We start from the raw sequence: 27,048 nt of genomic DNA, 5'->3' as shown, positions 1-27,048 counted from the left end.
AATTTCTGGGCTGCAACTAACTGTGGTGGTCTTTCAGTGATGTCTAACTGTCCTAATATTGTACCTTCTCATAAGCTTGTTTACAAGCGTATATTAGGAACCAGCCTTTGTGATTTACTTTTCCAGGTCCTTGGCTGTAGGTGCTTGCTTGTGAACTGTATGTAGGCTCTGGCAAATGCAAGTCATTCTCTGCTGCAAGTAAGTCTTGTCTGATAAGAAAAACAATGTGGGAATTCACTGAATGCCAGAGAAATTCAAGAGATCTTTGGTCTTATTTCTGACCTTCAATATTCTGCTTATAGCATCTGTGCCTTATTGGGCATTCAGTACTGGACCAAACTTATCTCCCTCTGACTTAAACTGGAATGAGTTCCTTACCTCTTCTTCCTTAAAGGCTCCTTCTTACCTTTGTTATTTTTCCTGGTTCTCAGAGATATTGTGTTAAATATTACTAGATTCTTCTTGAAATGTTATGGCTGAAGAAAACTACAGAAAACAGAATAAACTGAAAGCAGCTACCTGCTCTCCTCCTTTAGGCCATGATTACTTGAAGAGGATTTCAAAATGCAGTAACATTGTTGTAAAGAGACTCGGCTATATTAAGTATCTGGAGAAGTGGGAAGCTTCAGGCCACGACCGCCTCTCATCCAGCTGCCTCTAGAGTAAGGCGTAAACACTGGTTAAGTTTTATGGTGCCTAAAATATTTTGCCTGTTTGTGCTATTAACATTTAATTAGCCATCTGTTTAGAAAGGGGCTGACTTCAATTGAACGCTGTATCCTGGGCTGTGGGTAAAGGGAGATGGCAGCGGGGACAGGGAGGGGATGGTCTGCTCTCATGGGGCTGCATCCGGGCCTGGGGCTCAGCACCACAGTGATGTGGGGCTGTTGGAGTCAGTGCAGAGGGGGCCATGGGATGCTCAGAGGGCTGGAGCATCTCTCCTGTGAGGACAGGCTGAGGGAGCTGGGCTTGTTCAGCATGGAGAAGAGAAGGCTGCAGGGAGACCTCGCTGTGGCCTTCCAGCACTTGGAAGGAGCATACAGGCAGTTGGGGGACCAACGTTTTATGTTGTCTGACAGCGACAGGGCAGGGGCAAATGGCATTAAACTAAAAGAGGGGAGATGGAGGTTAGATGTTAAGGAGAAATACTTTGCTCTGAGGGTGGTGAGGCACAGAGATCCGTGGGCTCCCCATCCCTCAGAGCCGTGTGGGATGGAGCCCTGGGTTCTGAGCTGACCATACCCAACCATTCCAAGCCGTTTCTGCTCGCTTCGCACCCCGCCCTCCGTGCCCAGAGGCGCCTCAGGCGCTTCCCGCGCCGCCTACAGCTCCCAGCGCGCCCCGCGCCGCCACCCGGATGCCGCGCATGCGCGTAGCGGCGCCCTCCGGAGCGGCGTGTGGGGCTGCCGGCGCCGCTCGGGGTCCCGACCCGCCGCCGCGCGAGGGCGGGCGGCGCGGCGCGGCGCGGCGGGCGAGAGGGCGCTGACGGGAGCAGGTGAGCGCCGGGCGGCGGCGGGGTTCGGATCGTGCCGCCGGGCCGGGGCCGCTCGCAGGGCCGCCCCTCAGCCGCGGGGCTGTCAGCCGCGCCTCGCCCCTCCGCGGCGGTCGCGGCGCTCCGTAACGGCCGCGCTCCCCCGCTCCCCTCCCCGGCTCCCCCGTGCCGTGACACGGCCGCTCCGCGTGCCTCGGCCGCCGGCCTCGCCGCCCTCCGCATCCGCCGTCTGGCTGGGTGGCGGCCTGCCCGTCTCCTGTCAGCCGGGGGAGCGGCACGCGTGGCACGGAGACGGAAACGTGGCAGAACCCCGGGGCTGCGGGCTTCGGATGCGTGAGGCGCCGGGGGAGCCGGCGGGCAGCGGGCGCTCCTCGTGTCTGCGGCGCTGCTTCGTCCTGCGGGCTGGGAGCCCCCCGGCGGGAGGCGGCTGTGGGCTGCGGGAGTGCGCGGTACAGAGCTGGTGAGGTAGGGAGAAGGAAAAGTTTCTTCGCGTCCACCTCTCTGCCTTCCTGATTCTTTGTGTGTACGCAGGTGCTGTCTGTCCTTCTGGTCGCGTAGGCTTCGATCGCGGGCTGAAACGATCTCGCTGTGATGCTTTAGGGCAAGCGGTGGTAATAACGTAGTAAAAGTGCCGTGAGGGTCCTTCAGCCCTAACGTGTGAGAGGAAGAAACAAAGTGTGGCAGGAATTAAGAGCATCCGCTGTTCGCTAATGGGAAACCGAGTCTTAAAACCCCCCCAAAAGGGGCTGGCAGCAGTGAGGCGCTGCTGTGCTTTTGCAGAAGGGAATACGGTTGCTCAGTGGGTAATGTGAATTCTGAAATGGTTTTTCAGCTGCTCCAGTGGGAGGGGGTGTGCTGGAAAGAAGAGCTACTGGAACGAAGATTGGCTTCGTTACGCCTGTCTGGATGTGCACAGCATCTCTGGAGTTATCCCTCTGCTGAAGTGAAGGGTGCATTCCTGGAGGATGCATGAAGTAAAAAGGGGAGCAGGGCATGAGAAGAGGCATGGCGTGTAATTATAGATGTCAGGGCGTGGTCTGGTCGTGTCCTGTAAACATAAACTTATGTTAATTCTGTGTTTCAAAGACTAAATTGCCAGGTGCTGCCTTTTTCTGTTCCTGTTTAGGATGCTTTGACAGTGTGTGTTGGTAAGCTCAGGGAGATGTTCAACAGAGGAGACATGTGAGCAGCAGCAGAGAGGAGGGGCCACACCGGCGAGGGGATGAAGCATTCAAGGCCAGGCTTTGGCCTTGATGAGGCTTTGAGCAACCTGCTCTAGAGGAAGGTGTCCCTGCCTATAGCAACGGGGTTGGAACTGGAAGATCTTAAAGGTCCCTTCGAACCAAAACCATTCTGTGATTCAGTGACAACGAGCATCAGCTGGTGAGCTGAGGGGAACGCTGCACTGCTGCTCAGGACTGAAACAATTCCCCAGCATTGGTGTCTCTGCTATGTCGTTTTAGGTTTGGCTTCATTTTGTGCTGTTAACCCAGCATTTCAGCTTTGTACCCTCAGCAGCGCACAAACTTGTTTAAACTTCTTTCCTTGCCACCTTTCATCAGACAGTCAAAACTGGAGTCACGCAGAGCTCACTCAAGGTGAATATTTGGGAGGTCGGGGGAGGGGTGTTCCTGTCTCATCTTGCTTGTCAACTGTGCTGCCGCAGGCTGCAGGTAGTAAAAAATCCATTTGCTTCATGAAATAGGAGGAAAGAAAGCTGGCATGTTGTCATTAATATGATGAGAGCAGTTGTCACTGCCCAGTCAGTGCAGTGTTTGCTGGCTGGGTAATACCTGATGATTCAGAAATGAGAGAAAATGTCCATAACCCTAACAGCCCTTTTGTTCTGGAGAAGAATTCTTCCTGATTCCCAGCAACAGGAAACACGGTTAATTCTTTCTTGTTTTATTACATATACTAATGATCATCATGTTGTTTGCTTTTGTTTTTAATTTGACTTGTCTGCTCAAATAAATTTTTGCAAGAGCAAAAACCAGATATGTGTTAGGAGCTTTGTGAACAGTCCTGGAAGGTGCTGTGGGTGTTACCTGACTGTTTCAGAAAGTTGAGTTGTGTGAAGTCAGAGCCCCCAAGAAGGTAATCTGATGTGCTGTGGGAGGTACTGTCCTTTAAATGCCATTTTTTGGAGCCAAATGAAGTGAGAGCTGCTTAGAGTCCTGCTGGGTGAGACCGAGGCTCTTTTGCTAACATGAGTTGTGCATGAACAACATAGCTATAGGGGAGTGACCTGAACTGAGCCTTCCTTGTGTTTCACTGAGGGAATGATAACTAAAGCTCTGCAAATCCATCTGTACCATAGAAGAGCCATTCTTCAGGCTGCTCCTTTGTCACTGGCAGCAGCAGGATGAGAGCAGCTCGAAAATCAAGCTTCTTTGTGGGGTGAGCTTGCAGGGCCAGCTCTGGATCAGGGTCCAAGTGTCACATAGAAAACATAATAATAGCATCTGTAAGTAACTGTCAGTAATGTCTTTCTACCTTTCTTTGGTTTGTAACAAGGAGAGTTTTGCTGTACAATAAGAGAGCTGAGAGTGGACACCTTGCTGGTTTGTATCCCAGCCTTTTCTTTTATCCTCATCCAATGTAGATTTGAGTAAACAAATCCCACTGCTCCTTTCTCAGTGCTTTGTCTGTCCCTCTCCTGTGAAGTGGGAGCAGCACTCTATATTCACATCACATATCCCGTCATCACTCAGGAATACTGGAAAAGGGAGATCTCCTCCTCTCGTGATCCCAAGGATCTGGCAAACAAGGTGTTCTGCTGCTGTTTGTGTTAGCAGGCACCCAGCTTTTGCTTTGTAAGGCCAGACACCTTTTGCTTTCCAGGCTTAAAAGCGTGGTGCTTGTATTAGCGACAAGGAATCAGCAGAGCCCTAAATGAGTTCTGTTTTGCTCTGATGTTTTTTTTCCCTGAGCCACACGGGGGAAGCCTTTGTTATCTCCAGATTTGAGAAATAAGTGCTGCAGGCAGACCCTAAAGCCTTTTCAAGCTGTGCCCTGTATAAAGGACGTGCTGTCTGCTTTGGAGCCAGCTAGCAAAATAAAAAGCAGTTCTGTTCTGCGAGGAAAACGTCTGTCCATAGGCAGGAAGTCTGCATAAGTGGGTGTTGTGTGGGAGTTTCTGTAGAGACAAGCTTGACATGTCAAACTGTGAGCAGGAAGTCAGGCTGGGTTCTGCCTGCCCAGTGCAGAACCAGTAGGAAACAGCATTCTGCTTTTTCACATCCTTATTTTCAAAATGGATACACAGCTGGAAGGGCTCTGTCCCTCTGTGTCAGCTAGCCAGGCTTTGTCCCTTTGGCTCCAATTGAGTGCTTGCTGTCCTTGCAGCAGGCAGACTGCTGGGCGCCCCTCAGTACAGAGAGCAAAGCAGAAGCATGGGAGTGCCTCTTACAGCATTTCTGTGCCTGCTCACTTTTCCAGCCTGGCCAGGAGTCTGCAGGATGCTTTTTGGCATGAGACACGACACAGAGTTCCTTCCAGTTCATGTTTTGCTGGGACTGGGACCACTGAAGCCCAAGGGACACTGCTGCAGTCCATGACGGCACCGTCAGCATCTTGCATCATTCCTGGGCTCTGAGAGGGTGTCAGCCCTTGCCACTGCTTGCCGGGCTCCTTCCACCCTTTCTAGGCTGTCATGTCCTCTGATGGAGGATTCTTACAGGGAAGCGGGATGAGGGCAGCTGAAGTTCCTCAGCTTTTCATTCCCAGTCACCAGCTGAGGTTAGAAGAGGTGAGAGCAGGAAGGCTTCCCCAGCACCTCCCTCCTGCAGCCAGAGCAGCATGAGGCCAATTGTTTGTAAACATCTCATGTCTACAATCCTATTTCAAGGCATTTCCTGCGGTCATCTAGGTTTACTGATATCACATTGAATGCTTAACCAGGATCCCGTGCAGTGCTGCATGGAATTCTGCACACTTCCAAAGACAGGGGTCAGGGTACCAGGACCAGAAGCTACTGTGTCTTTTCCCCGTGCTCAGAGGTATGGCTGTGCTGTGCTCACTCACCTGCTTATCTGTGATGCTGGAGTTTTCTTCTGACTGAATGCATGCAGAGCAAATATTGACTTGTGGAACTAATGGCATTTGTGGCTCCAGGACACGCCTTCACCTGGCTGAAGGGGAAACTGCTGGGGGAAGGGAAGGGTTCCTGCTGAGGGTTCTCCTTGTGCCATGCATTAGGTGAGTCATGGTTTGAGCTCTGAAAACAAAGCTTCCCAAGTGTGAGGGCACAGAAACGAGGTGCCTGATTCAGTGCAAGCTTTTTGTCTTCATTTCTAAGAGAAGGACGTTCTATATGTTTAATTGGTTGCAACCTACTTGGGGTTTTAAAAGCTGAATTGGAAGGGGCTTCCAGAATTACATTGAAGGCCTCCTGGTGAGTACTGTGGCTTTGCTATTGCTCTTACTTCTCCTACAACTCTTTAAATAAAAGAAGACCATAGCAGTGAGCAGTGGAAGCCAACTGACAGCCTGTGTTCAAATTAAGCATGGTGGTTAAAATTGGCAGGGGAGGAACACGCCTGGGAAAGAGTTTTGTGGCCAAAATAAAGATCCTGCTGTAAGCTCCAGATAGCATTGCTCCACTAGGAACAGTTTCTTCTCAGTAAGAGCGGTGCTGCAGTGGCACAGGTTGCCCAGAGAGGTGGTGGAGTCACTGTTCCCTGGAGGTGTTTGCAAGCCATGTGGATGTGGCACGTGCTTAGTGAGTGTGGTGGGGATGAGCTGGTGGTTGGACTGGGTGATCTTAGAGGTCTTTTCCAGCTTTAATGGTTCTGTGATTCATGGCCTAGCACATCCAGGCACTACACAACAGGGTTAAGTGGAGATCACATGGCAAAAGAAGCCAAGCGAGTAAAACATAGGCAGCAGGAGATTGTTATCTGTTTGCAGGAAGGCAGGTATTTGAAATCTTTTGAATTGCAGCTGTGTGGAAGGGCAAGTTTGTCCAGAGGAGGCTTGGTACTGTCAAGTGGAGGTAAATTTGCAGGTCTCCTTTGCAAACATCCATTTCTAAAGGACACTTGCAGGGAAAAGAAAGTAAGCAGATATATTTCTTCGTGGTGTATTTGTGACTCTGACAGGGGTGTTGCAGCTGGAGCGCTTCAAACAGCTGCAGCTTCCATTGCAGCACCTTTTCCAGGTACACACACTGTCTTTCTGGCTGTCCCCCCAGTGAACTGGGAGCTGTGCTGTGGTTTGTTTTCATGCATGTGCTTTCACTGGCTTCATAGGATCTCCTTTTGTTGCTTGCTGTCTGCTGGCTAGGAGAGCTAAGAGCTACTGTAGGGTCACATCCCTCTGTCCTGGCCAGCATTGTCGCACCAGGTCCCAGCTGGGTGCTTTCAGGAAGGTTTCCACAGGCCCCAGAGGCAGGAAAAGCCTGCACTCATATCCGGGGCCGGCAGGAGAGCGATGACGTGGGCAGGGGGAGGTGTTCCCCTCTGCTACACCTGTTGTTGGATGAGGAGGGACCTCAGCACTCCTCCCCTGCTTCCTGGGCACCGTGCTTCGTTTAGTGGCTGTGGGTGTTCTCTTGTCTACGTGCCTAACGCCAGCCTGGCTCCTCCATGACAGGTTGGTTCAGCACTGACTGTACATGCATGAAGGTTAATGGTGACCTGGGGGCTTGAGGCACTGCATGTGCCAGAGTGGTGGCAGGGCAGTGGGGAGGCAGAAAAAAGCCTCCAAATGCATTGGCAGGAGTGTCATCAGCAGTTACCTGCTTGCTGCACACATCCTGAACGCTGCCACGTGAAGTGAGGGTACGGGTGCTCCTTCCCTATCCTTGGGATGGCTTTACCTACCGAGGGAAAACCCAGCACTAAGAGGCAGCAGTTAGGGGCAGGACAGAATACACAGGTAAGCATCTGGCCATGCGTGGCCATGGCAGCTTCTCAGAAACAAAAGGTGGACTTGTGGTTGCTTTGATTTGTTGTTTCTTTTGTTTGTTTGCTTCTTTTTTGCTCTAAGAGTTGGTGTTGGAAGATCAGCATCTAGCTGATCATACCAGCTTTTCTCATGCTTAAATCTGGGGGGAAGAAGCCTTATTTGTGTTCTCAGATGCAGGTGCCTTTATAGCTGCTTATCTTGGAGCGCCATAGCAAGTCACTTCATAGAATCATAGAATGGCCTGGGTTCAAAATGACCACAACAATCATCTAGTTTCAACCTCCCTGCTATGTGCAGGGTTGCCAATCAGGCAGACCAGGCTGCCCAGAGCCACATCCAGCCTGGCCTTGAATGCCTCCGGGGATGCCTCCCCTGTCTCAGTTTAAAACCATTTCCCCTTGTCCTATCACTATCCACCCTCGTAAACACCCATTCCCCCTCCTGTTTGCACTTGTAGGCTACAAGTGCTTGCTGGAGGTATATAACCTTGTACTGCTGAGCACTGTAAACAACTCGGACAAAGCCTGCTGGGTGAATCCCTCACATTCCTTCTTGCAGTGGTTTGCAGCCAGAAGTGGCTTTACTGAAAAAGGAAGCTGGAAAATCCATTCAAAGCATGCAAGCATTAGCTTCTCCTAGGTTTTTTCCCAAATAAGTGTGCTCCTGTGTTTTGCTTTGATGCTCCCAAGATCTTTTTCGGGCTTCCTGCATCTCAAACTCACTTCAACACCCTGGTCCCTTCACTGTGGGGAATGGTGACATGCCATCTGCTTTTTTAGTGTTCATAATTGAATAGGATTCAGAATCTGTGATGGAAAAGATGATGGAATTTGACTTGATTTTTGGCATTCTTTGAGTCAGCAATGCTGCTGTGTCACAGAGAATTTGGTAGGTGATAGTATGCTCTTTGTAGCTGATAGGTGTGAAATCAAGAGGGAATTCCAGTCTCTGGAGTTCGCTGTGTGGAGTTTGTGCCAGGGGAGTGTGTCTGTCCCTCACTGTGCTCTCAGATGTTAATTGATGTTCTTCTTTTTCTGTTTGTCACAGGACAGTGACCTCTCACCCCTGAGAACAGCATTCCTGGACCTGCTGACAGCCTCTGCCGCTCAGCCTTACCTAGCACAATGTCAGGTGAGCAGGCAAAAATGGATGTGATGTCGTCTTTGATGGCTTTCTCTTTCTTCATCTGCAGCATGGTAAAAGAAAGTTACTGATTCCAACAGCCATTCTCTATGTTAACATACAGCTCTGCCTGACATGGAGGGAGGGAGAGCGCCCAGCTCTTCCTGATCTAGCAGCCTTTTTGCTCAGGGGAGTGCAGTTCCTTCTTCTACCCTGTGCTGAAGCCTTCAGAAGCTGCTTCAGCTATTGAATTACAGAGGAAGGAGGAGGATGAAATGAAGTCTGCCTCCCCATTTCTCATAAGACCTGTTCTGTTCTGTTCTCCCAGGACTTGCCCCAAAGTAGGTGGCTTGCTTATGACCTGAGAGATTTCTTCTCTAAAGTGGTAGTTCTAGGACTGAAGAATTATTGGAGTTTGGCTGTGGGCTACTGAGTTACAAGCTTAACTAATACTAGGTCTCCTACAGCACATCCCTCTTGCAGTGGAACTGTCCCACCCCATGTCTTTGCTCCTTCCTTCCCGAGCTAGCTGCTTATTTCAGGGAAAACCCTAAGGGAGACTACTTCAGAGCCAAGTAAACCTTTGTGGTGATGTGTACAATGGAAGACTTGGGATGTGCTTGTCTGCTTCAATTGCAAAACTCGATGTCTACTTTCATTGCAAGGGGGACAGTACCTCTGGGAGTGTGCTTGCTTTGCACACAGAACACGGAGGTGATAGGCGTACGTATGTTGCTGCAGCTGTCTGTGCATGATCTTGGCAGCCTTGGAGGGAGGGCAGCAACATCCCAGCCCTTCAGCAGCAAAGGGAGCAGCTGAACATATTACTGAGGGCTCTGATGTCCTGTTTTGTTGCCTGGGTGACACAGTTTCAGGGCAGTCTGGAGTGCTGCTGAGTCAATGTCAGTGCCTCTATAGGAGGCATTTACTTCATAAATCTGTTTAATGGTTGCCTTCACTTGGCACAGCTTTTCCAAGAGGAGCGATCGCATGATGCCATAGAATGATTTCTGTTCCCCCTAAGTCCCTTTGTTAGAACTCAGTTTGGCCATCCTACTTCTTTTGCTTGGTAATAAGGGTTCGAACTTTCTAAAATTACTTACCTCCTTGGTGATGTGGAAGCTGTCACAGTGTCTAGAAGTAATGACTAGATACCAGTGTCTGGAGTAGAGACTTCTGCATAAATTCTTTCCTTGCTGGAGCAGTCTGTACTGAGTGTCCCAGGTTCTCACTGCTGTATGTTGCTCTCTTTATGTTTAGGCCATCACACTCCCTCTGCTGGGGGTCCCTTCTCAGCACTCACACCCAGCATTTGGCCGCAGGAGATCCTGGCAAAATACACACAGGTACAGTGTTGGGCAGGGAGGGGATGTTCTCTGGCTCTTCACAGAAATAAAGAGAACCTGGTGATTTCAGGTGGTCTCTGAATGCTGTAAGGAAGAGGTGGGGGTGCACTCTTCCTCCAGTGGTTCGCTTGGGGGCGCTTGTTTGCTATTTAAACTTCATTTGTTTTGTGGCTGCATCCTGGCTCTTGCAAGAGGATCTTGCAGAGCATACAGAAATTTCTGTGAATTATTGCTCTGCTATTTTGTAACTATTGCCCCTGTAAAAAATGTTGACACTCCAAGGGAGTCTCTGTCACCATCAAGCTACCCTGGACGGCTTGCGCATGGCAGGAAATGCTAGCCCCAAGGCTTGCCTCCAGGTGGGCAGAACAGGAAGGAAGGAAGCAGATATGGAATTTTGTAACCTAACCCGCAGTGTTTGCTGAAGGCAACTGAGCCCAGAGAAGGAGACTGAAGCTTATTTTGGAGCTATGCTTCTTTGGGGCTGCCTGGGTGCAATGCTTGCAAGACCTCACATGAGGAGCAGGTGGACCAGCAGGAATCAGAGGCATCTGTAGGTATTCACTCCTTACAAAAGCCTCATGATCATAACCACTAGTGCTAACTATGAACACAGATAGAAGAAGCTGAGATTTGAACTGAATGTCCTTTGGCCTCTAATCTGGGCTTGTCTCACAGATCCAAATCCCAGTTTTTTCTGCTCTTTCAGAGTAAACCTGAAAGCAACAGGCAGGAAGTGGGGTACTGCAGGGAACTGAATTTGCAATGTGTGCACACTAGGTTACAGAGGACTGCTGTGTCTTAGAGTTGCAGCCAGTAGAGCCCATTGTAGATGATGTGTGAATTCCTCGGTCCATGAGGAGGACTGTCTGCCCTTTCAGATGGGGAAGTCTTCGTTTTGATACGGTGCTGCAACTCAAGTAGTTGTACCAAGAGATTGCTGGGAAAATCTGTGAAGGTGGGAAAGCAGAGCTTCACATCTTCTACAGAGAAGTCAAAAAGGGGGCAGCGTGCAACATCTCCCCTGCTGGGAATTGTGAAGGAATGCATCAAAAATAAAGGTGAAGGACTGCAGTTGCTCAGAGGGCACAGTGCAGGCGGTGTAGGATGGGGCAGTATCCACTTGTCTCTGTTCAGTTGCTCAGTGCTGGAGTGGTGAAAATGTCTCTTCTCCTTCCTTATGTCTCCCAGAAAGAAGAATCCATCGAGCAGCCAGAGTTCCGCTATGACGAATTTGGTTTCCGAATTGATAAGGAAGGTAAAACCGGTCCCATCTCTCTCCCTTTCAGTTTGTGCTGCATGGGGCCCTGAGCAGAGTGATTTTTGCAACCACTGTGTGCTAGGTTTCATCTATTCAGATGTCAGCTTCTTTCCATATACTACCATTGTTACTAAGGGCCATGCATTAGTTGAGCTGGCCTTGTGGAATCTGGAACACCAAATACGCAGCAGAGTCCTTTCCATCCCCTTATGTCTGTGGTGTAGGTGAGGGAGAGATGGAAGTGAAGAGGAAGCTGCATTTCCATTAATGGTGTGTTGAAAAGGGCAGCTCTGCTGGCTCACAGCAGGCTTTCTGTTGTGGTCAAGAGCACTGAGCACCAATGGTGGGCACAGTGCCACATGCTGCCAGTGGAAAGCTCTCAGGCGAGTGGCAGCAGTGTGTTCTACACATCTCAGCATCTTGGCAAAGAGTAGAGCAATCTGAAGGGACAGAACCCACATCCTAGTTTTTTCTGCAAGATCCAGAGGCAGGAGGCCAAACAGAAGAGAGCTATGGCAGTTGGGCATTGAACGGCACAGCTTGCTGCCTTTGTAAAGATGAAGAGAAAGGACTGTTGGATGGTGGGAACTGCTTTATGTGCTCTGAGAGTAGATTTCCGGGTCTCAGGCCACACAATGGGGGGGCAGAACTTTTTTGCCTGTGGTGCCCTAAGGCTCTACAGTCCTAGAGGACTTTCTTGAAGCAGTAACCTAGAGATGAGGACAGGACAAAGAGACCGATTTCATTCAGCCAAATCATTTGATAGACTTGTGCATTATAAAGCCAGCAGAAAGACTTGGATGGTGTTGCTGAAAATCTGCTATGTGGTGAAGAACGGAGTGCCTTTTGTCAAACTTATATTGTCCTAATGTATCTATTTTAGAAAGCTAGCCTTAGGTTAAGGTACTCTCTCATTGTGAATTTGGCAGTGTTCTTATTAAAGATTTTTTTTTAATGAATAGGTAGCCCCGGAGTTAACATTTTGTGCCTCATTACTTGCATGAACATACAGCTTTCTGCTTGTCACCTCTGAGGCCTGCTATGCTTTTGTCAGCTTGATTTACAGATCCTCACAAAACCCAGCAGGATAGCTGCTGCCGGGGTCTTGTTGAATTCCAGCCACACTCTGCTGTAAATCATGTGTAAGCAGAGCCTGGGCCTGCTGACAGCTTCTCAGTTCTTAAGGCTCCAGTGCCTTTTGCTTCTGATCACAACATTTGCTGCACGGAGAAGACAGTTAGAAACCAAGCTTTGCCTTCCCATGCTCTGGCTGGAAGACCTGAAAGTTTTTACGTGCTTTTATCAGATGACTGTCCTACTCCCCATCCCACCCTATGTTTGTTCCCTCTCTCACTTGTCTCCATTTCATTCCCTTCCCTTTGCTGAGGCAGATGGTGCTGAGCCAAACTCCAGCAAACTCCTGGGGCTCCCGCTGACAGAGGAGCCACAGCAGAGGCTCAAGTGGCAGGCTCATCTGGAATTCACACACAACCACGACGTGGGTGACCTCACCTGGGACAAAATTGAGGTCACCCTCCCACATTCAGATAAACTGCGCTCCCTGGTGCTGGCTGGCATCCCACACAGCATGAGGCCACAGGTGAGAGTTCTGCCAACTCTGGGCTGATCTTCCTGCCTGTGGGAAGAGACAGTGAATTGAGGCCACCCTGTCATGGTTGAGAGGGTGCCAGGAAACATGGTTTTCTGGGGCTGGCTTAGTGACTCTTATTGCTGTTCACTCTGTCCCCACAGCTGTGGATGCGTCTGTCTGGGGCCTTGCAGAAGAAGAGAAATTCAGAGATGTCATATCGTGATATTGTGAAAAACAGCTCGAATGATGAAACCATTGCTGCCAAACAGGTGAGAGATGCTGCCTAGTGCTGACTGGGCATAAGGGAGTGGGGAGAACAGCAAGATTCGCTGCATGAAGAGGAAGGGGCATCTGTCTGACGCCTGCATCAGGGACAGTTGAAAGGATGTGTAATTGAATCCTACTAAACGTTCATCTTAGTGGGCATTTACCTGCTTTGTTTTGTTGGAGCAGAAGCTGTGCAGATCCCCCACTTCCTAGGGAAGAGGTTTAACCTCTGCTACCTTCAGGCTAGAATACCACACAGCAGTTTCATCTGGGCAAGTTCCTGATACTGAGTGAGGCAGAGGGTGAAAGGCTAGTAGGTGTACTTCCACTGAGGTAGCAACGGAAGGAAGGACAACTCTGCCCAGGGGGAGCTGTGGGCCATTCACCTCCAAGTCCCCCACTGCAGATGTGGCCACATTGTTGGTTTCTCTGGAATAAGCGTGGTGGGAATCCTTGCTTGAAATCCAAGCAGATGAAATTCCCAGCCAGCATGCTTACTGTAAGTGGAGAAGCTAGAGGCTGAGTGGAGGCAAGTATTTCTAGGGAGTCACCAACTTGCCATCTGACTGGTTTTTACATGTTAGTGAAGGATATTAAATTAACCCCAGCTGCTTGAACAGCGCCACCGTCTTTGATGCCTAAGGAGTTGGGTGTAGGGAAGCAGAGCTCACTGAGGCAAGAAGCTGTGGGTAAGTGCAGAGAGCAGAAGGCAATTGTTCAGATGCTGCTAGCTGACCCTTTCCTTGCTTCTGGCTGTCTGACAGATTGAGAAAGACCTGCTCCGCACAATGCCCAGCAATGCCTGCTTCTCTAACATGAACAGTATTGGGGTGCCACGGCTACGCAGGATACTACGGGGACTTGCCTGGCTCTACCCGGAGATTGGATACTGCCAAGGCACTGGCATGGTAACCTGCTTTAATAGTGCTTTTGTGATAGGGACTGTTCTGTAGCTACTTTGGGGTAAATGATTTGAGGTTATGCTGCCAGATGCTATGACTTCCAGACTAGGTGAAGGGAAATCCCTTTCACACAGCACAGATTGCTTGAGGAGGGTGGAGCAGAGTAACACCGCATGTCCAAAGGTGTGCAATAATTTGGTCCCTCTGTGGGGGAGGAACTGGTGTTACACTGCACAGAAATCCCTTCCCTGGGAGAGACTGTAAGAGAGCTGCTGGAGTGGAAGGAAGACATTGGTCTTGTAACAGTGGACCATGGAGGAGGTGGGGAAGGAGTGCTGCTGTTAGGATATGCTTGGCATATAATGTTCCTTCAAAATCCCAGGTGGCTGCCTCTCTGCTGCTCTTCTTGGAGGAGGAAGATGCCTTCTGGATGATGTGTGCTATCATTGAGGAACTGGTTCCCGCCTCCTACTTCAGTACCACCCTGATGGGAGTGCAGACAGACCAGCGTGTCCTGCGACAGCTCATTGTACAGTACCTACCCCGTCTGGACAAGCTGCTCCAGGAGCATGACATCGGTAAAAGTGTGCCCATGGCTCCTCTGGGTGGTGTGCAGGCAGAGATAACTGCCCTTGTTTCACAAAGGAAGAGCAGCAGAGCTAGGAGCAAACCTTCTGGTTCTGGAGGCCAGGGCAGTGCATGGTCATCTGTAAGCTGGCAGGGCAGCACTTAGGAGAGTCTGTCTCCGCTGGTTAGCTGACATTCCATCGTGATTCCTTTGTATGTCTCTATTCACAGAGCTGTCCCTGATCACCTTGCACTGGTTCCTCACCTCCTTCGCTAGTGTTGTCCACATCAAGCTGCTGCTGCGCATCTGGGACCTCTTCTTCTATGAGGGCTCTCTGGTGCTGTTCCAGCTCACTTTGGGCATGCTCAGTATGAAGGTAGCACTACCACCACTTCCTTCTTTATAGCACTTCAGTATTTAACTGCAAGATTTAGATACAATGAGGCTTTGTATCAGCTTGCTGTATGTGGTCTGGGAGTGTGAAAGGGAAGATGACTCCTTGCTTTCCTCAGAAGTGGGAGCCATGAAAACTTCCAAGGTGCTTTGCAGATTCGGGGATTGCTGTTTTCCCTGCTTACCTCATTTGATCTCTCATAATTCAGCCCCATCAGCTGCTCCCTCTGCTCACTCTAGATCCCAACCTGAGAATGCATCCTATTTAAATCAAAATGTCTCTTTGTTTTGCACCATCTCTATGACTCAAAAACTTGCCATGTGGAGTTTTGGGTGCAGATTTCAGTGCAGCAGAGAAGTTAAAAATTGATGTTCTATTCCCAGAGCTAGCCTGCGTTTTTTTTCTACCAAAGTTTTTAATGTAATTTCATAGCTGTACCTGCATTGTTTCTGGCCTGGGCTGTACACTGAATGTAGAGTTGAATCTAGCAGTTTCAGGAGCATAACTGTCATGCTCATTGTTCTGTGTGGAAAAACAACTGCGTCTTTGCAGGAGGATGAGCTAATCCAGTCTGAGAACTCTGCCTCAATCTTCAACACGCTCTCGGACATCCCAAGTCAGATAGAAGATGCAGATGTGCTGCTGCGGGAGGCCATGCGCGTGGCCGGCTCGCTGACAGATGTGGCGGTGGAGACCCAGCGTCGCAAACACTTGGCCTACCTCATTGCTGACCAGGGACAGCTGCTCAACTCCAGCACCACTGTCAACAATTTATCCAAAGTGAGTGCTCTGAATTCCGCCTGCCTCCGCCGCTCTGTTTTTACCATTCCTTTGTATTTCAACCAACTGCTGTTTGCGGGCAAGAGGTCCTCCCGTCTGAGAGGATGTTGGCTCTGTCACCCAGAGAAAAGGTGTTGGCAAGAGAAGGGAAGGCCTGTGCTAACAAAATGCTGCTGACTCTGTCCTGATTGATAAATCCACAGATGAAAGGAATGTTGATGTCAGTTGTGATTATCATTAATGAGAGTAATGATGGAAAGGGTTACATTTCATTAATGAGAAATAATAAAAGAAACAGCATTCACTTTTGGCTGAATTTGCTTGGAACTAACGTAAGCATACAGCAGAGTGGGACCTAGGATTCATCCATTAGTAAGAAACTGACGTGCTGAAATAATTCTGGAAAGTAGAGTGCAGTGGCCTTTGAGAAGCTGAATAAGAAATGCATCTGTATTTAGTCATAGATCACAGTCTGCAGTTGCAGATGCAGTACCTCCTGTTTGTCGAGCCTGCATAAAACATATCTTCTTGACACTCATCTTTGTGCTTATCACCAGGCACTCCTGCAATCCTAAAATGTAATAAGCAGCCACTTAGAAATTTGAATATAATTATGTGTGGAAGTGCTTCTGGCAACAGGTAAAATTAAAACTGAAATTATTCAATTGAATCATAGTTGATTATTGAACTTCACGTATGCTTTTGTCGTAATTGAGCTATAAATAACCCACTGCACACAGAGCAGAACAAGCAATAGAGCTGATTCATTGCATTGGAACTAGAACAACTCCTGTCTAAAACTGCAAAGTCACTTGCCTGCCTTAGCCATCAGAGAATCACAGAATGGCCTGGGTTGAAAAGGACCACAATGATCATCTAGTTTCAACCCCCCTGCTGTGTGCAGGGTCGCCAACCACCAGACCAGGCTGCCCAGAGCCACATCCAGCCTGGTCTTGAATGCTTCCAGGAATGGAGCATCCACAGCCTCCGTGGGCAACCTGTTCCAGTGCTTCACCACCCTCTGATTGAAAAAATCCCTATCAGAACTCCTTGCTCAGATCTGACCAGTGTGGAGGATTATTTTATTTACTAAACTTACAAAAGTTTGTGCACTTTGTTCTCTCCTTTCCCTTCTCAGATCGTGCGGCGCAGGACTCAGCGCAGGAAATCTGGCATCACCTCTCTGCTTTTTGGTAAGGACAGTCCTGTACTTTTCATGTGGTGTTGATGGATTGAGCAGCCATGAGGGGTGGGAGCAATGCAGGGGAACACTGGGACAGAGGAAAAGAAGAGAAGGGAGCCACCACTGAAGGATGAGCTGGAAGAAGTGTAGCTTTCTATTTGCTTGCTTTGGGGTGATCTTAGAAGGCGCATTTTGGATTAGTTAGTAGAAGGGAAGGCCTGTGCTAACGAAATGCTGCTGACTCTGTCCTGATTGATAAATCCACAGATGATTAATTGGTGACTTACCATGGATGAGCTCCTTGCACTGGCCAGACATTTGAACATATTTTCTACTAGACTGTATGCAGTCCATGGGCTGTGTGCTGTACTTCCCTGAAGATCCCAGACCAGGCAGGATGGCTTGATGTATAACTCATCTAGATTCATAAGTCTGAATTTATAATCGCAAATATCACTGATGCTCCATGCACTGATGTTTCCATGCCTACTCTGAGAACTTCATAGTGTGGACGTTTTTTATTCTAATTCTCATTGCTTATGAGCTAACCCAGCCAATGTCCAAAAAGCGCACAGCCAGCATAGATTTAAAATAACGTAATTCTGTGGCTTCATAATAGCCCTTTCTGTTGAAAATCTCTCTGTCATCATCTTCCTTGCAACTGGTTAGCTGCCTTGAAATTGCTTCATCTCACCACAGAAATTGTTTTTCTGGGGAAAGAGAATGTAACAAATTTACAGGGTTTTAAAAAAATCTCCTGTTGTTGTAGTAGCCTGAAAAAAATCTAAAACTGTGTTCTGCTGGTCTTTTCAGAGAAGAGCTTTTCTGATGTTCTCTGAATACCTCATGTGCCATCAGAGGCTTGCTTAGATGCATGTACAGCATTATGTATAAACATGGTAGTACAAGGCCAATGAAGCTGTTAACAAGTGAAGAAATGCAGGCAGGTTGCTTGTTCAACCTAGGTTCTCATAGCTCTTACATGTAATGCTATCATGCAGGCAGTACAGACTGGATCTGTAGGGAGCTTAGCTGCCAAGCACATCTTCCTTGTGTCTCAGTCTCCCCTTGACTAAGTTTGAGCAGCTTTTGAGCAGCCCAGAGCCACATCCAGCCTGGCCTTGAATGCCTCCAGGGATGGGGCATCCACAGCCTCCTTGGGCAACCTGTTCCAGTGCTTCACCACCCTCTGAGTGGAAAAACTTCCTCCTAATATCTAACCTGAACCTCCCCTGTCTCAGTTAAAGCCATTCCCCCTTGTCCTATCACTCTCCACCCTCATAAACAGCCATTCTCCCTCCCCTTTGCCTTTTGGATGGGCACTGCAATAAGGTGATGCATGAGAGTTAGCCCTCCTCTGCACAACTACGCAGCTCATCAGGCTTTGCAGGCTCAAAATAGAACCCTCTCACATGTAGCTGATTTTGTACTCATTTCCTGCTTTTGAAACATATGTGCAGGCATGTCAGGTGCAGTGAGGTGTATCTGCTGGAAACCCCAGCCACTTTCTTTTCTGTTATGTATATTTGAAGGGGTAAAGGTATAAAACTTTCTTCCCGTCTCTCCTGCTCGTGTTTGGGTGGGATTCATCTGGATGTGGAGGGAGGAGCACGGTATTTTGGCCAGAAGGGACTAAATGATGAAATAGCAGTATCTGTAAATGAGGGCAGCCCACTGAGCCAGCGTGGATGTGGTTGAGCAGTTTCTTCTTTAGTCACCTTCTGTTTTAGCAACGTTAATCTTCCGCCCTCTGAGCGATCTGTTTCCAGTCTATCTCTTTGAATCTGTGGCCACTTACAGGGAGGTTTTGGTTAATTTTCATTGCTTGGACTGGGACTTAGTGTGTCTTACCCTATTTCTAGTCCGGAAACAAGGTTCCGTTTTTTTCTTATGCTCTGTGTATCTAAATCTGATTCTTGTAATATATATAACCAATAGAAAAGAATTAAAAATCATTTAAAATCTAATCCTGTGCTTCCAGTTACGTTCCTAAAGTTTTGGTCTTTTTAATTAGTATCACTTGAGATTAAAAGATACAGTTTATCACTCTTCATAAAGCAGGAGCTACTCTTCATGCATACACAGCTCTATTGCTCATTCTGTGCATTCTACTTTCTGCAGTGCTGTTAGAAGGCAAGCAGTGTAGTAGTTTGTTAGCCACTAGTTTACTAGAGATGTGTAAAAATGCCATTTATATAAAAGTTGGAGTTAATGGAAGAACACATCATTTTAAATGCCCCTTTTGTTAATCAAACTACCACTTTTTCAGTATATTATAGAAAGCTAAAGTAGATATTATAGAAAGCTAAAGTGCACTTTGAATTAAAAACAAAAGCTGGATCCTTTCCTTTAGAAAAAAAGGAGCAAGTGGTTCATTATGCCCAAACTTCACGTACCCAATAAAGACTCTGGATATGTTAACTGTCTAAAGAATCAATATCAGTAGGTATCTTTGTCTTGTATAAATGAGTAGATACTAGCCGTTACTGCTCCTGTGGGAATTAGTGAAAGTTGGAAGATGCTTTGGTAACTTTTGTCTTGTACTTATGACCCTTTGTATATGCCCAAAACGTTTGAAATTTGTCTGTTAGAGAGACTAAGGTTTCAGATGGAGGCTTGTCTCTTGTGGCTCTCACTTTTAGACTGACACAAGAGCTGTCTTGGTTTTTCACTTCTTTCTTGAGTTTCAGTGAAGAAGATGCTCTCATCCTGTAGACAAAAATTATAAGTAGTTGAAAGCTGTTTCAATTTAAAGAGAATTTCAGTTCATGACAATTTCTGGAAGTTTCTTAGGTTTGAGTCAAGCCATTCGGCTGCTTCTGTATACTGTGCAGGCACTGCTCTGAAACAGTAGAGCAGCACCGTGGCATGATGAGTTGCCCAGAAGGATCAGAGTTGACATCCTTCAGTTCCATATGTGCTTGGAAATAAAACTTGAAACAGTCTTGTTTCTACTTTTTATGTACACTACTGAATAGATTGGCAATAAGCACCTGCCTTAGTGTAGGCAATTCTAAGTCAGGCTTGTTTGATTTCAGTAGAACTAATGATTTCTAATATTAATAAAAAATATCTCATACTTGTTTTCCCTTCTACATCTTCCCTCTGGCTGTGTGGGCTCCACCAGGAGATGAAGACTTGGAGGCATTGAAAGCCAAGAACATCAAGCAGACAGAGCTGGTGGCCGACCTTCGCGAGGCCATTCTCCAGGTGGCACGGCACTTCCAGTGCGTGGATCCCAAGAACTGCAGCATTGTGAGTGGGAGCTGCTGGGTGCTCCTGGAGCGGGTGGGCTTGAGGGAGAATGCGTCACGTGTAACAGGTGGAGGTGAGGGTTGCTCAGCCCTTCTGTAGTGCTGGGAAATTGTCTTCCTGTGAAGAGTTTGGGAACAAGGGTCAAAGGCTTTGGTAGATGAGCTGGGCATAGATTCGTGGGCTCGTTTGAATTGGAACAGACCTTTAAAGCTCATCTATTCCAACCCTCATCATCTGTTGTTTTTCATTCCTCTGCTCTGTGTCCATGTGCTTGCCAGGATCTGACTCCAGACTACAGTATGGAGAGCCACCAGCGGGACCATGAGAACTACGTGGCCTGTTCCCGCAACCGACGGCGCCGTGCCAAGGCACTGCTGGACTTCGAGCGTCACGATGACGACGAGCTGGGCTTCCGCAAGAACGACATCATTACGGTATGCCAGCCTAGGGGAGAGGCACCGGGGCACAATCATACAGTCCAAACTTGTTTGGGATTCTACACTGCCTCTTGTGTGGGGAAACAAGGCAGGAGATGAGCTCCGAGCCCAGTTAGGAGTCCAAGGGAAGCAGCTGTCTGGAGATGAGGCAGTGTGTTTCTCTGAGTGTTGTCTTGTCTCAATGCAAATGCAGAGGCCTTTTCCTGGCTGCCACACAGCTGAGCCAAAGCTAGATTTAGTCCAATCTGTGCTCCAGTTCAACACCACGCACCAGGTTGTGGTAAGACTAAAAGCATCCATTCTGTCTTTTAGTTGCGGGCATCCCATCTGGAACTTAGAAAAAGAGGCATGGAATTGTGTTTCCAGTAGCTTTTTGCTGTTGGAGGCTCAGAACCATGTGAGAAGGGAGCACTGACAAAAAAAGAGCTAAAAAGAAAGCAGTTCATCATTATGCACATACAGTCAGGCAGCTGTAACCCTCCTGGCACTGCACGTGCTCTTGTGGGGACAGATTTCTTTAAGTCACTGACACTCTCTTCAATTGCTGTTTTCCACTCCCTGTTTTTTCAGATCATTTCCCAAAAGGATGAGCACTGTTGGGTTGGAGAGCTGAATGGACTGCGAGGTGAGAGAGCAGGACAGCTTATACTGGGAGGAACAGGGTGGGATGCAAAGCATGCATTCATCCACAACTGTGCTGGCATATTTTAATAAAAAGCACTGCCAGTCACTCAGAGGAGCTGCCAGGGACCAGGGGAATATTCCAGCAGGGTACAAGGGTGGTGGTTGCAGCTACGTGGTTGCTTTTTGCAAACAGCAAGGTTAGGCTGCATCCTCCTGTCACAGTGTGGTTGGGTGGACATCATCTCTGCTGTTTGTGGGCAGCGTCCAGCAATGGAATTCTTCTTGCAGTTGCCTTAATCCTGGTGATTTTCTGGCTGCTCGCTTCCTTTTTGGGGTTGGACTTCATGAACTCTGATTTATTCCCAGCCTTCACTGGGCTCTCATCTCCCTTACACAGGGAATTCTCAGTGTCTGTGGTAGGCTTATGTCTTTGTCTTCCTAGGTTGGTTTCCTGCAAAATTTGTGGAGATCTTGGATGAGAGGAGCAAAGAGGTAATTTAAAAAAAATTATTAAAAAAGGTAATGTCATAATTGAAAAGAGCCATGTATTATCCTCTTTGAGTATGTTTGCTCTCTCTGGCTACTGAGCAGCTTGGTGATGTTATCAGCTTATTTTCCTACGCCTGTTTGCTCAGTTTCCTGATGCTGGCCATGCAAGACAGCACAGGCTGCAGGGGGAGCTGAGTGCAGTGCATGGGCTAGTAGGGCCCTCAGAGATCAGCTTTGGGAAAGCAGAGAAAGCAAAAGGCAAGCACACAGCAGGATCCTGTGGTCAGTGTTTCTGCCTGCTTCCCACTGCCTGTATTCTCTTCTTCCTCTGAGGCTATCCCTGCAAGTCCTGCTGGTGCTCTGTGGTCACCACAGGGTATGGTCCGAGTAGCTGTGCCCAAGGGAGCGATCTCTTGGTTCCTCTTGTGACTGGCAGCAGTGAGATGTCATGAATAAATATCATCAGCTGTTGGCAATTTGCAGAAGTGGAGAAAAGTCTGTCCTCCTTCTGCTCTCCATTTGGAGAGTGAGGAATGGCTCAAAGGCCAACCTGAGACCCCAAGTGAAGCCCTTAGTTAGATGTCATCATTGACATCTCACTTGCTTCTTTCGCTCCCCTTCTCTGGGCTGGTTCCATAAATATATGTCATGTATCTCTCTGTGTATAAACTGTGCTGCTGAACAGCTCTTCTCCCAGATGAGGAAATGTGAAGGATCCCATTTATTCTAATCTTGGCATGTTACTGTGATACCTTTGAGTGATACACCAGCTGACCTGGGAATTCTCACATACCCCTATTTATCCTGGCCTTTAGCAGCTGACAGAGTCCCAGGAGCCCTCACTGCTTGTCCCGACCTCACCTTAGCTTGGACAGCATCACACCAAACTGCAACAGTTCCTCCATGCTGAATGCTGTCAGGATGGTGCTGGTGTCACCAGTGTCGTGTCCAACACCTAGGCATGAAGGTGCTGGTGTCCCAGCACATCCCAGGGGACCAACACTGGCACCTTATGCAAGAGCCAGCAGGAACATAAGAGGCTGAGAAAATGGTTGGGGTGCACCTGGGAGTGGAGGACTGGAGTTAGCTGTGAGCTGCCCCAGTAGCAGTCTGTTGAGAGCTGATGCTTTGTGTTCATCAGTACTCCATTGCTGGAGATGACTCGGTCACAGAAGGGGTGACAGACTTGGTGCGAGGGACACTTTGTCCTGCCTTGAAGTCCATATTTGAGCATGGATTGAAGAAGCCATCGCTGCTGGGGGGTGCCTGCCATCCTTGGCTTTTCATTGAAGAGGTGAGATGTCTCAGTTCCTTTTATGGAACAGTGCTGTCAGAGGGATGGGGAGAAGGGGCAGTAGGGCAGTGTGTACTGACTGTTCCTACGCCCTTCTAGGCTGCAAGCAGGGAAGTGGAACGGGACTTTGACTCTGTGTATTCTCGCCTCGTGCTCTGCAAGACTTACAGGTAAGGCCACTTCTTTCACAGCAAGCAGCAGTTGTCTGTGCCCTGCTCCTGTCTGCCTGCCAAACTGCTGCTGCTTACCAGCATTGGAAAGGTCATGGTCTGCCCCAGCCTCCATGCGTGTGGTGTCAGCAGGCTGCCATGCCTTTGCTGACTTGGGCTGACTTTTGCCCTCTTTCTTGGGTTCCTCCATCTGGGGTCATATTTTGCTCTCTCACAGCTGCATGATCACCTGTGGGCTCAGCACAAGCAAGGGAGCTGTCACTACTGGGGTTTGGAGTGACCTACATGTGCCCAGGGGTGGTTCCTGAGCTAGCTAGCTTTTTTTCTGTAATCTTTTCAGGCTGGATGAAGATGGCAAAGTCCTCACTCCAGAGGAGCTGCTTTATCGGGTGAGTGCTGCCCCAACCCAGGCAGAGCCCAGCTGGTACCATAGGGATGTTTACCATGAGAGCTGTTGGAGGGTGATGCCCTTCTCCATAGAGATGCTTGATTTCCTTGGTGGCGTGAAGACACCAGGTGCCTGGGGAAAGGCAGAAAATGGAACTGTCAGGCAGCCTCAGCTCCTCTAATGCTAGCAGGTGGTGCTGGCTGATGGTGGGGAGCTCTTGGGAGGGTAGCACTTAGCTGCACAGCTGAAATGGCTGCTCAGCCCAGCTTAAGGTGAAGCTGTGAGCAGGTGGTAACCACATCTTCCTGCCCTCCAGGCAGTTCAGGCTGTGAACATGACGCACGATGCTGCACATGCACAGATGGATGTGAAACTCCGTTCCCTCATCTGCGTTGGGCTCAAGTGAGTCACTCACACCTGTCACCCTCACACTGTGGGTACTTGGTGCTCGGGAGGGAGCCGAACAGGCCCATGGGCAGCAGTTGCTTCCATCTACCTTAGGCTGTGTGGTCTTCTTCCCCTCTCATTTCACCCACTGAGTGGGATCTGCTCCTTTCTTGCTCCTGTCTTCTTGTCATGGTGACCCCCATAGATTTACCTGGGGCATCCCCCTCCTGCTGGGGCTGAAATTAGACTGTCCCAAAGGGACAAAGCTTCTTTCCCTGGCTTCATCCCAGTAACAAACCTCTGCCTCATCACTGCAGTGAACAAGTGCTACATTTGTGGCTGGAGGTGCTGTGTTCAAGCCTGCAGACTGTGGAGAAATGGTTTCATCCCTGGTCGTTCCTGCGCAGCCCTGGATGGGTCCAGATCAAGTGTGAGCTGAGGTAAGTCTGTCCCTGTGGCTCTTGCATGGATTTCCTCTTGCCCTGTATGGAGGTGGTCCTCACTGCAGCTGGGTTTGAGCCCTCACCAGACAGTGGTAGCTTCGGTTGTCCAGACATACCCCTCTGCAGAGATCTCATTCTGTGTGCTGAGGCAGCAGTGACCGTCTAGACAGTTTAATGGGATGCACAGTGCCTGCTTGATTAAGGTCAGAACCTGGATTTTGGGAAGCTGTCACATGACAAGCATGCAGGACCTTCCTGTCAGCAGCCTCCCCTGGGCCAGCCAAAAGCAGCAGGTCAGCCCCGCACCTTGTCTACCCTGCCCTCCAGACCCTCTGCCAGTCACAGTGGTTCCCAGCAGGAGCATCTATAGTAGGGAGCAGACCCGTGTGCAGCCCACACTTAAAGGTGCCCTGCTCCTGGTGCTGCTGTGGGTAGGAGTTCCCTCCACCTCTGTGCTGCACTGAGCCTGAGGCTGCTTGCAGCAGAGAAACTGGTTCTTGGCTGAGTTGGGGCTCATTAGGAGCGAGAGCTGAGCTTTCTACCATTCTCCTTCATGCCTTCACCCTCTGAAGGATCTTGGCCACCCTACAGCTGCAGGAGTTGAAGAATATTCTTGTCAGATATTCTCCTGAGCCTGGAGGACACTGGCAAGTTTGGCAGCTGAACTCTGCATCTCTGTCTTCAGGGAGCCCTTCTGCAGTCCCTGCTTCTAGCTGAGTCCATCCCCATGCAGCACATATCCATAGGGGTCAGGACGCTCCTCTTCAGGGAGAAAACAGCAAGTGTAAAATCTCGGAGGTGCTGCTGATAGCAGTCAGCTTTTTGGAGAGAAATCCACAAACTCCCCACATGTGTCTTCAACATAGCAGAGCCCTGGGGCTGCCTGCACTTCCCTGCATTGTGTTGTCAGGCTCTGTAGAGGTTGCACTTGAGTCACATTTCTAAGCTTCTCTTCCCAGCCTGGGCCTGGCAAGATGCAAAGCCCAACATGCAGGAGGAAACTGGCCACAAATGGCTGGTGCTGCTTTTTTGGTGCCAACAAAAAGGCTCTCCACCCCTATAAAAGTGAGTGATTTTCCAGGGCAAGCTGAGGAGCAATTGCGTAGCTGGGGCAGCAGCAGCTCTGGGTGTGTGCATTACTACAGTTCTCTTCCATTTCAGAGTGCTCTGCAAATTTGCCTTCAGCCTGTCTCAGGACTGGGAGCTGCCAATAAAGAGGGAGGTGAGTAGGCAGCATTGCTCCTCTTCTGAGCAGGGGGCTTCGCTTAGCGCCTCTCCTCACTATCTGGTACTCCAGCCCATCCTGGAACCAGCTGTGGATGGAGCTGCTTTCTTTGGTGATGCCCAGGAGCAGGTGACAGGGCACTGCCCACACAGCTGGGGCAGAGGGAAGTGGCAGCCCCTCCCTTCCTCCCTGCTCTCCAAACCGCAGGGCCTCTCCCTGCTTCAGCTGGGGTGGTGGGAGGTGCAGGCAGCTCTGCTGGATGCTGGGTGCCTTGGCTGCCTGGGCCCTGCTTGTCTGGATGCGGTGCACTGACCCAGGTCTCTGTGCCTCCCTGCAGGAGAAGGAGAAGAAGCCACTGAAGGAAGGCGTGCAGGACATGCTTGTGAAACACCACCTCTTCAGCTGGGACATAGATGGGTGACCTCCACCCCCCCCTTGCCCCAGGAACCTTCTCAGTGGCCTGCACTCCTCTCCCCAAGTCCCATCATCTCACATCCCCTTCCTTCCCCTCCCCACACTTGTATCTGTGACAAAATCCCCCTCAGGGGGCTGCGAGGCTACCTGGGACCAATGCAGCGTGGCCTTGTGGCATTGCTGCCAGACCCGAGGGAGGTGACGGTCGAGGCTGATGCTGCACAGGGACACACGTGTGTTCTGGCCAGAAAAATGAGTGTCCCCTCCCAGCCTTCCCCACTTCTTCCACCCCCATTTCCCTGGGGAGAGGGGCTGCAGGCCCAGCCGCTGTGTGCCAGTGTTTCCAGTGCTGCCGTAGCTGTGGGGCAGAGGCATTCCTTGTGGGATGGCTTTGATCTGTGAAGGGTGGCACTGCAGATGCAGGTGGAATCAAGCTGGTGAGGGACTTAATGCTGTGTGGAGCAGGGATGGCACGCACCCCACCTCGTGCCATCCAAGAGCTCACCTCCGAGGGGAGAGGGAGGGCAGAACCTGAAGCACTTGAATGGGTTCGCCTGACCTGGAGCCAGGGCAGAGAAGGGGGAACTGGTATCAGCCTCATCCTGCTTCTCTGGCACTGGTGTGTGGGATGTCGACAAGAGGTGCCCGAGAGCACCGGCCTGTTACTGCTCTAACAGCCCCAGGGGACGGGCTTTGTCTCCTGTGGGAGCAGACGAAAACCAACACTCCCCTAAGACGAGTGTTTCATGCTATCATTTTAGTCTCTACGTGATTTTTACTGTTAACCAAAAAGCTGTAAATTAACTCCGGGAACGTGTGTATATTTTGGCACTGTCGTAGCTCAGGATGGGGTTCAGGTTGGAGCCGGCTCAGGGAGACCGACTGGTCCTCCTCGCCCTGCGGCGGGGGCAGGGACGCCAGTCGGGAGTGGAGAATTGCTGCTTTGTGGTGGTGGCTCTGGATATGGAGTCTGTGACTTTCTAGTGAAAGCGCTTGTCAGTGAGCACAAACTACTCATGAGATGACACTAGATTCTTACTTTACTTTATTCTGTGGGTTTGTAAATAAACTGCATCTTGGGAGAGCACTGGACTTTGGCTTTGTTT

At 49.5% G+C, this 27,048-nt stretch overlaps 1 protein-coding gene across 3 annotated transcripts; it reads left to right on the top strand.

Moving 5' to 3' along the window:
* Nucleotides 1–1,369: 1,369 nt before the first annotated feature.
* SGSM3 (small G protein signaling modulator 3) lies at nucleotides 1,370–27,036 on the top strand. Of its 3 annotated transcripts, none has more exons than XM_031600231.2 (22): nucleotides 1,370–1,495; nucleotides 8,450–8,533; nucleotides 9,785–9,870; nucleotides 11,062–11,128; nucleotides 12,523–12,731; nucleotides 12,884–12,991; nucleotides 13,754–13,897; nucleotides 14,274–14,469; nucleotides 14,690–14,835; nucleotides 15,406–15,633; nucleotides 16,772–16,826; nucleotides 19,944–20,071; nucleotides 20,350–20,505; nucleotides 21,079–21,133; nucleotides 21,575–21,624; nucleotides 22,763–22,915; nucleotides 23,015–23,085; nucleotides 23,426–23,474; nucleotides 23,790–23,875; nucleotides 24,178–24,300; nucleotides 25,465–25,525; nucleotides 25,866–27,036. In XM_031600231.2, the coding sequence occupies exons 2-22, from the start codon at nucleotides 8,527–8,529 to the stop codon at nucleotides 25,947–25,949; spliced, it is 2,262 nt and encodes a 753-aa protein (XP_031456091.1). In that variant the 5' UTR covers nucleotides 1,370–1,495; nucleotides 8,450–8,526; the 3' UTR covers nucleotides 25,950–27,036. The 3 variants fall into 3 exon arrangements, with proteins under 3 accessions (XP_031456091.1, XP_031456093.1, XP_031456092.1); XM_031600233.2 differs by lacking the exon at nucleotides 1,370–1,495 and adding an exon at nucleotides 1,662–1,957; XM_031600232.2 differs by lacking the exon at nucleotides 1,370–1,495 and adding an exon at nucleotides 6,922–7,087.
* Nucleotides 27,037–27,048: the final 12 nt, after the last annotated feature.

The sequence above is a fragment of the Phasianus colchicus genome, chromosome 1, assembly GCF_987193195.1.
Source record: "Phasianus colchicus chromosome 1, bPhaCol1.hap1.1, whole genome shotgun sequence".
In the NCBI taxonomy this organism is placed as follows: Eukaryota; Metazoa; Chordata; class Aves; order Galliformes; family Phasianidae; genus Phasianus; species Phasianus colchicus.
The sequence above is the reverse complement of the archived record's forward strand: the minus strand, read 5'-3'. Positions and strand labels throughout refer to the sequence as shown.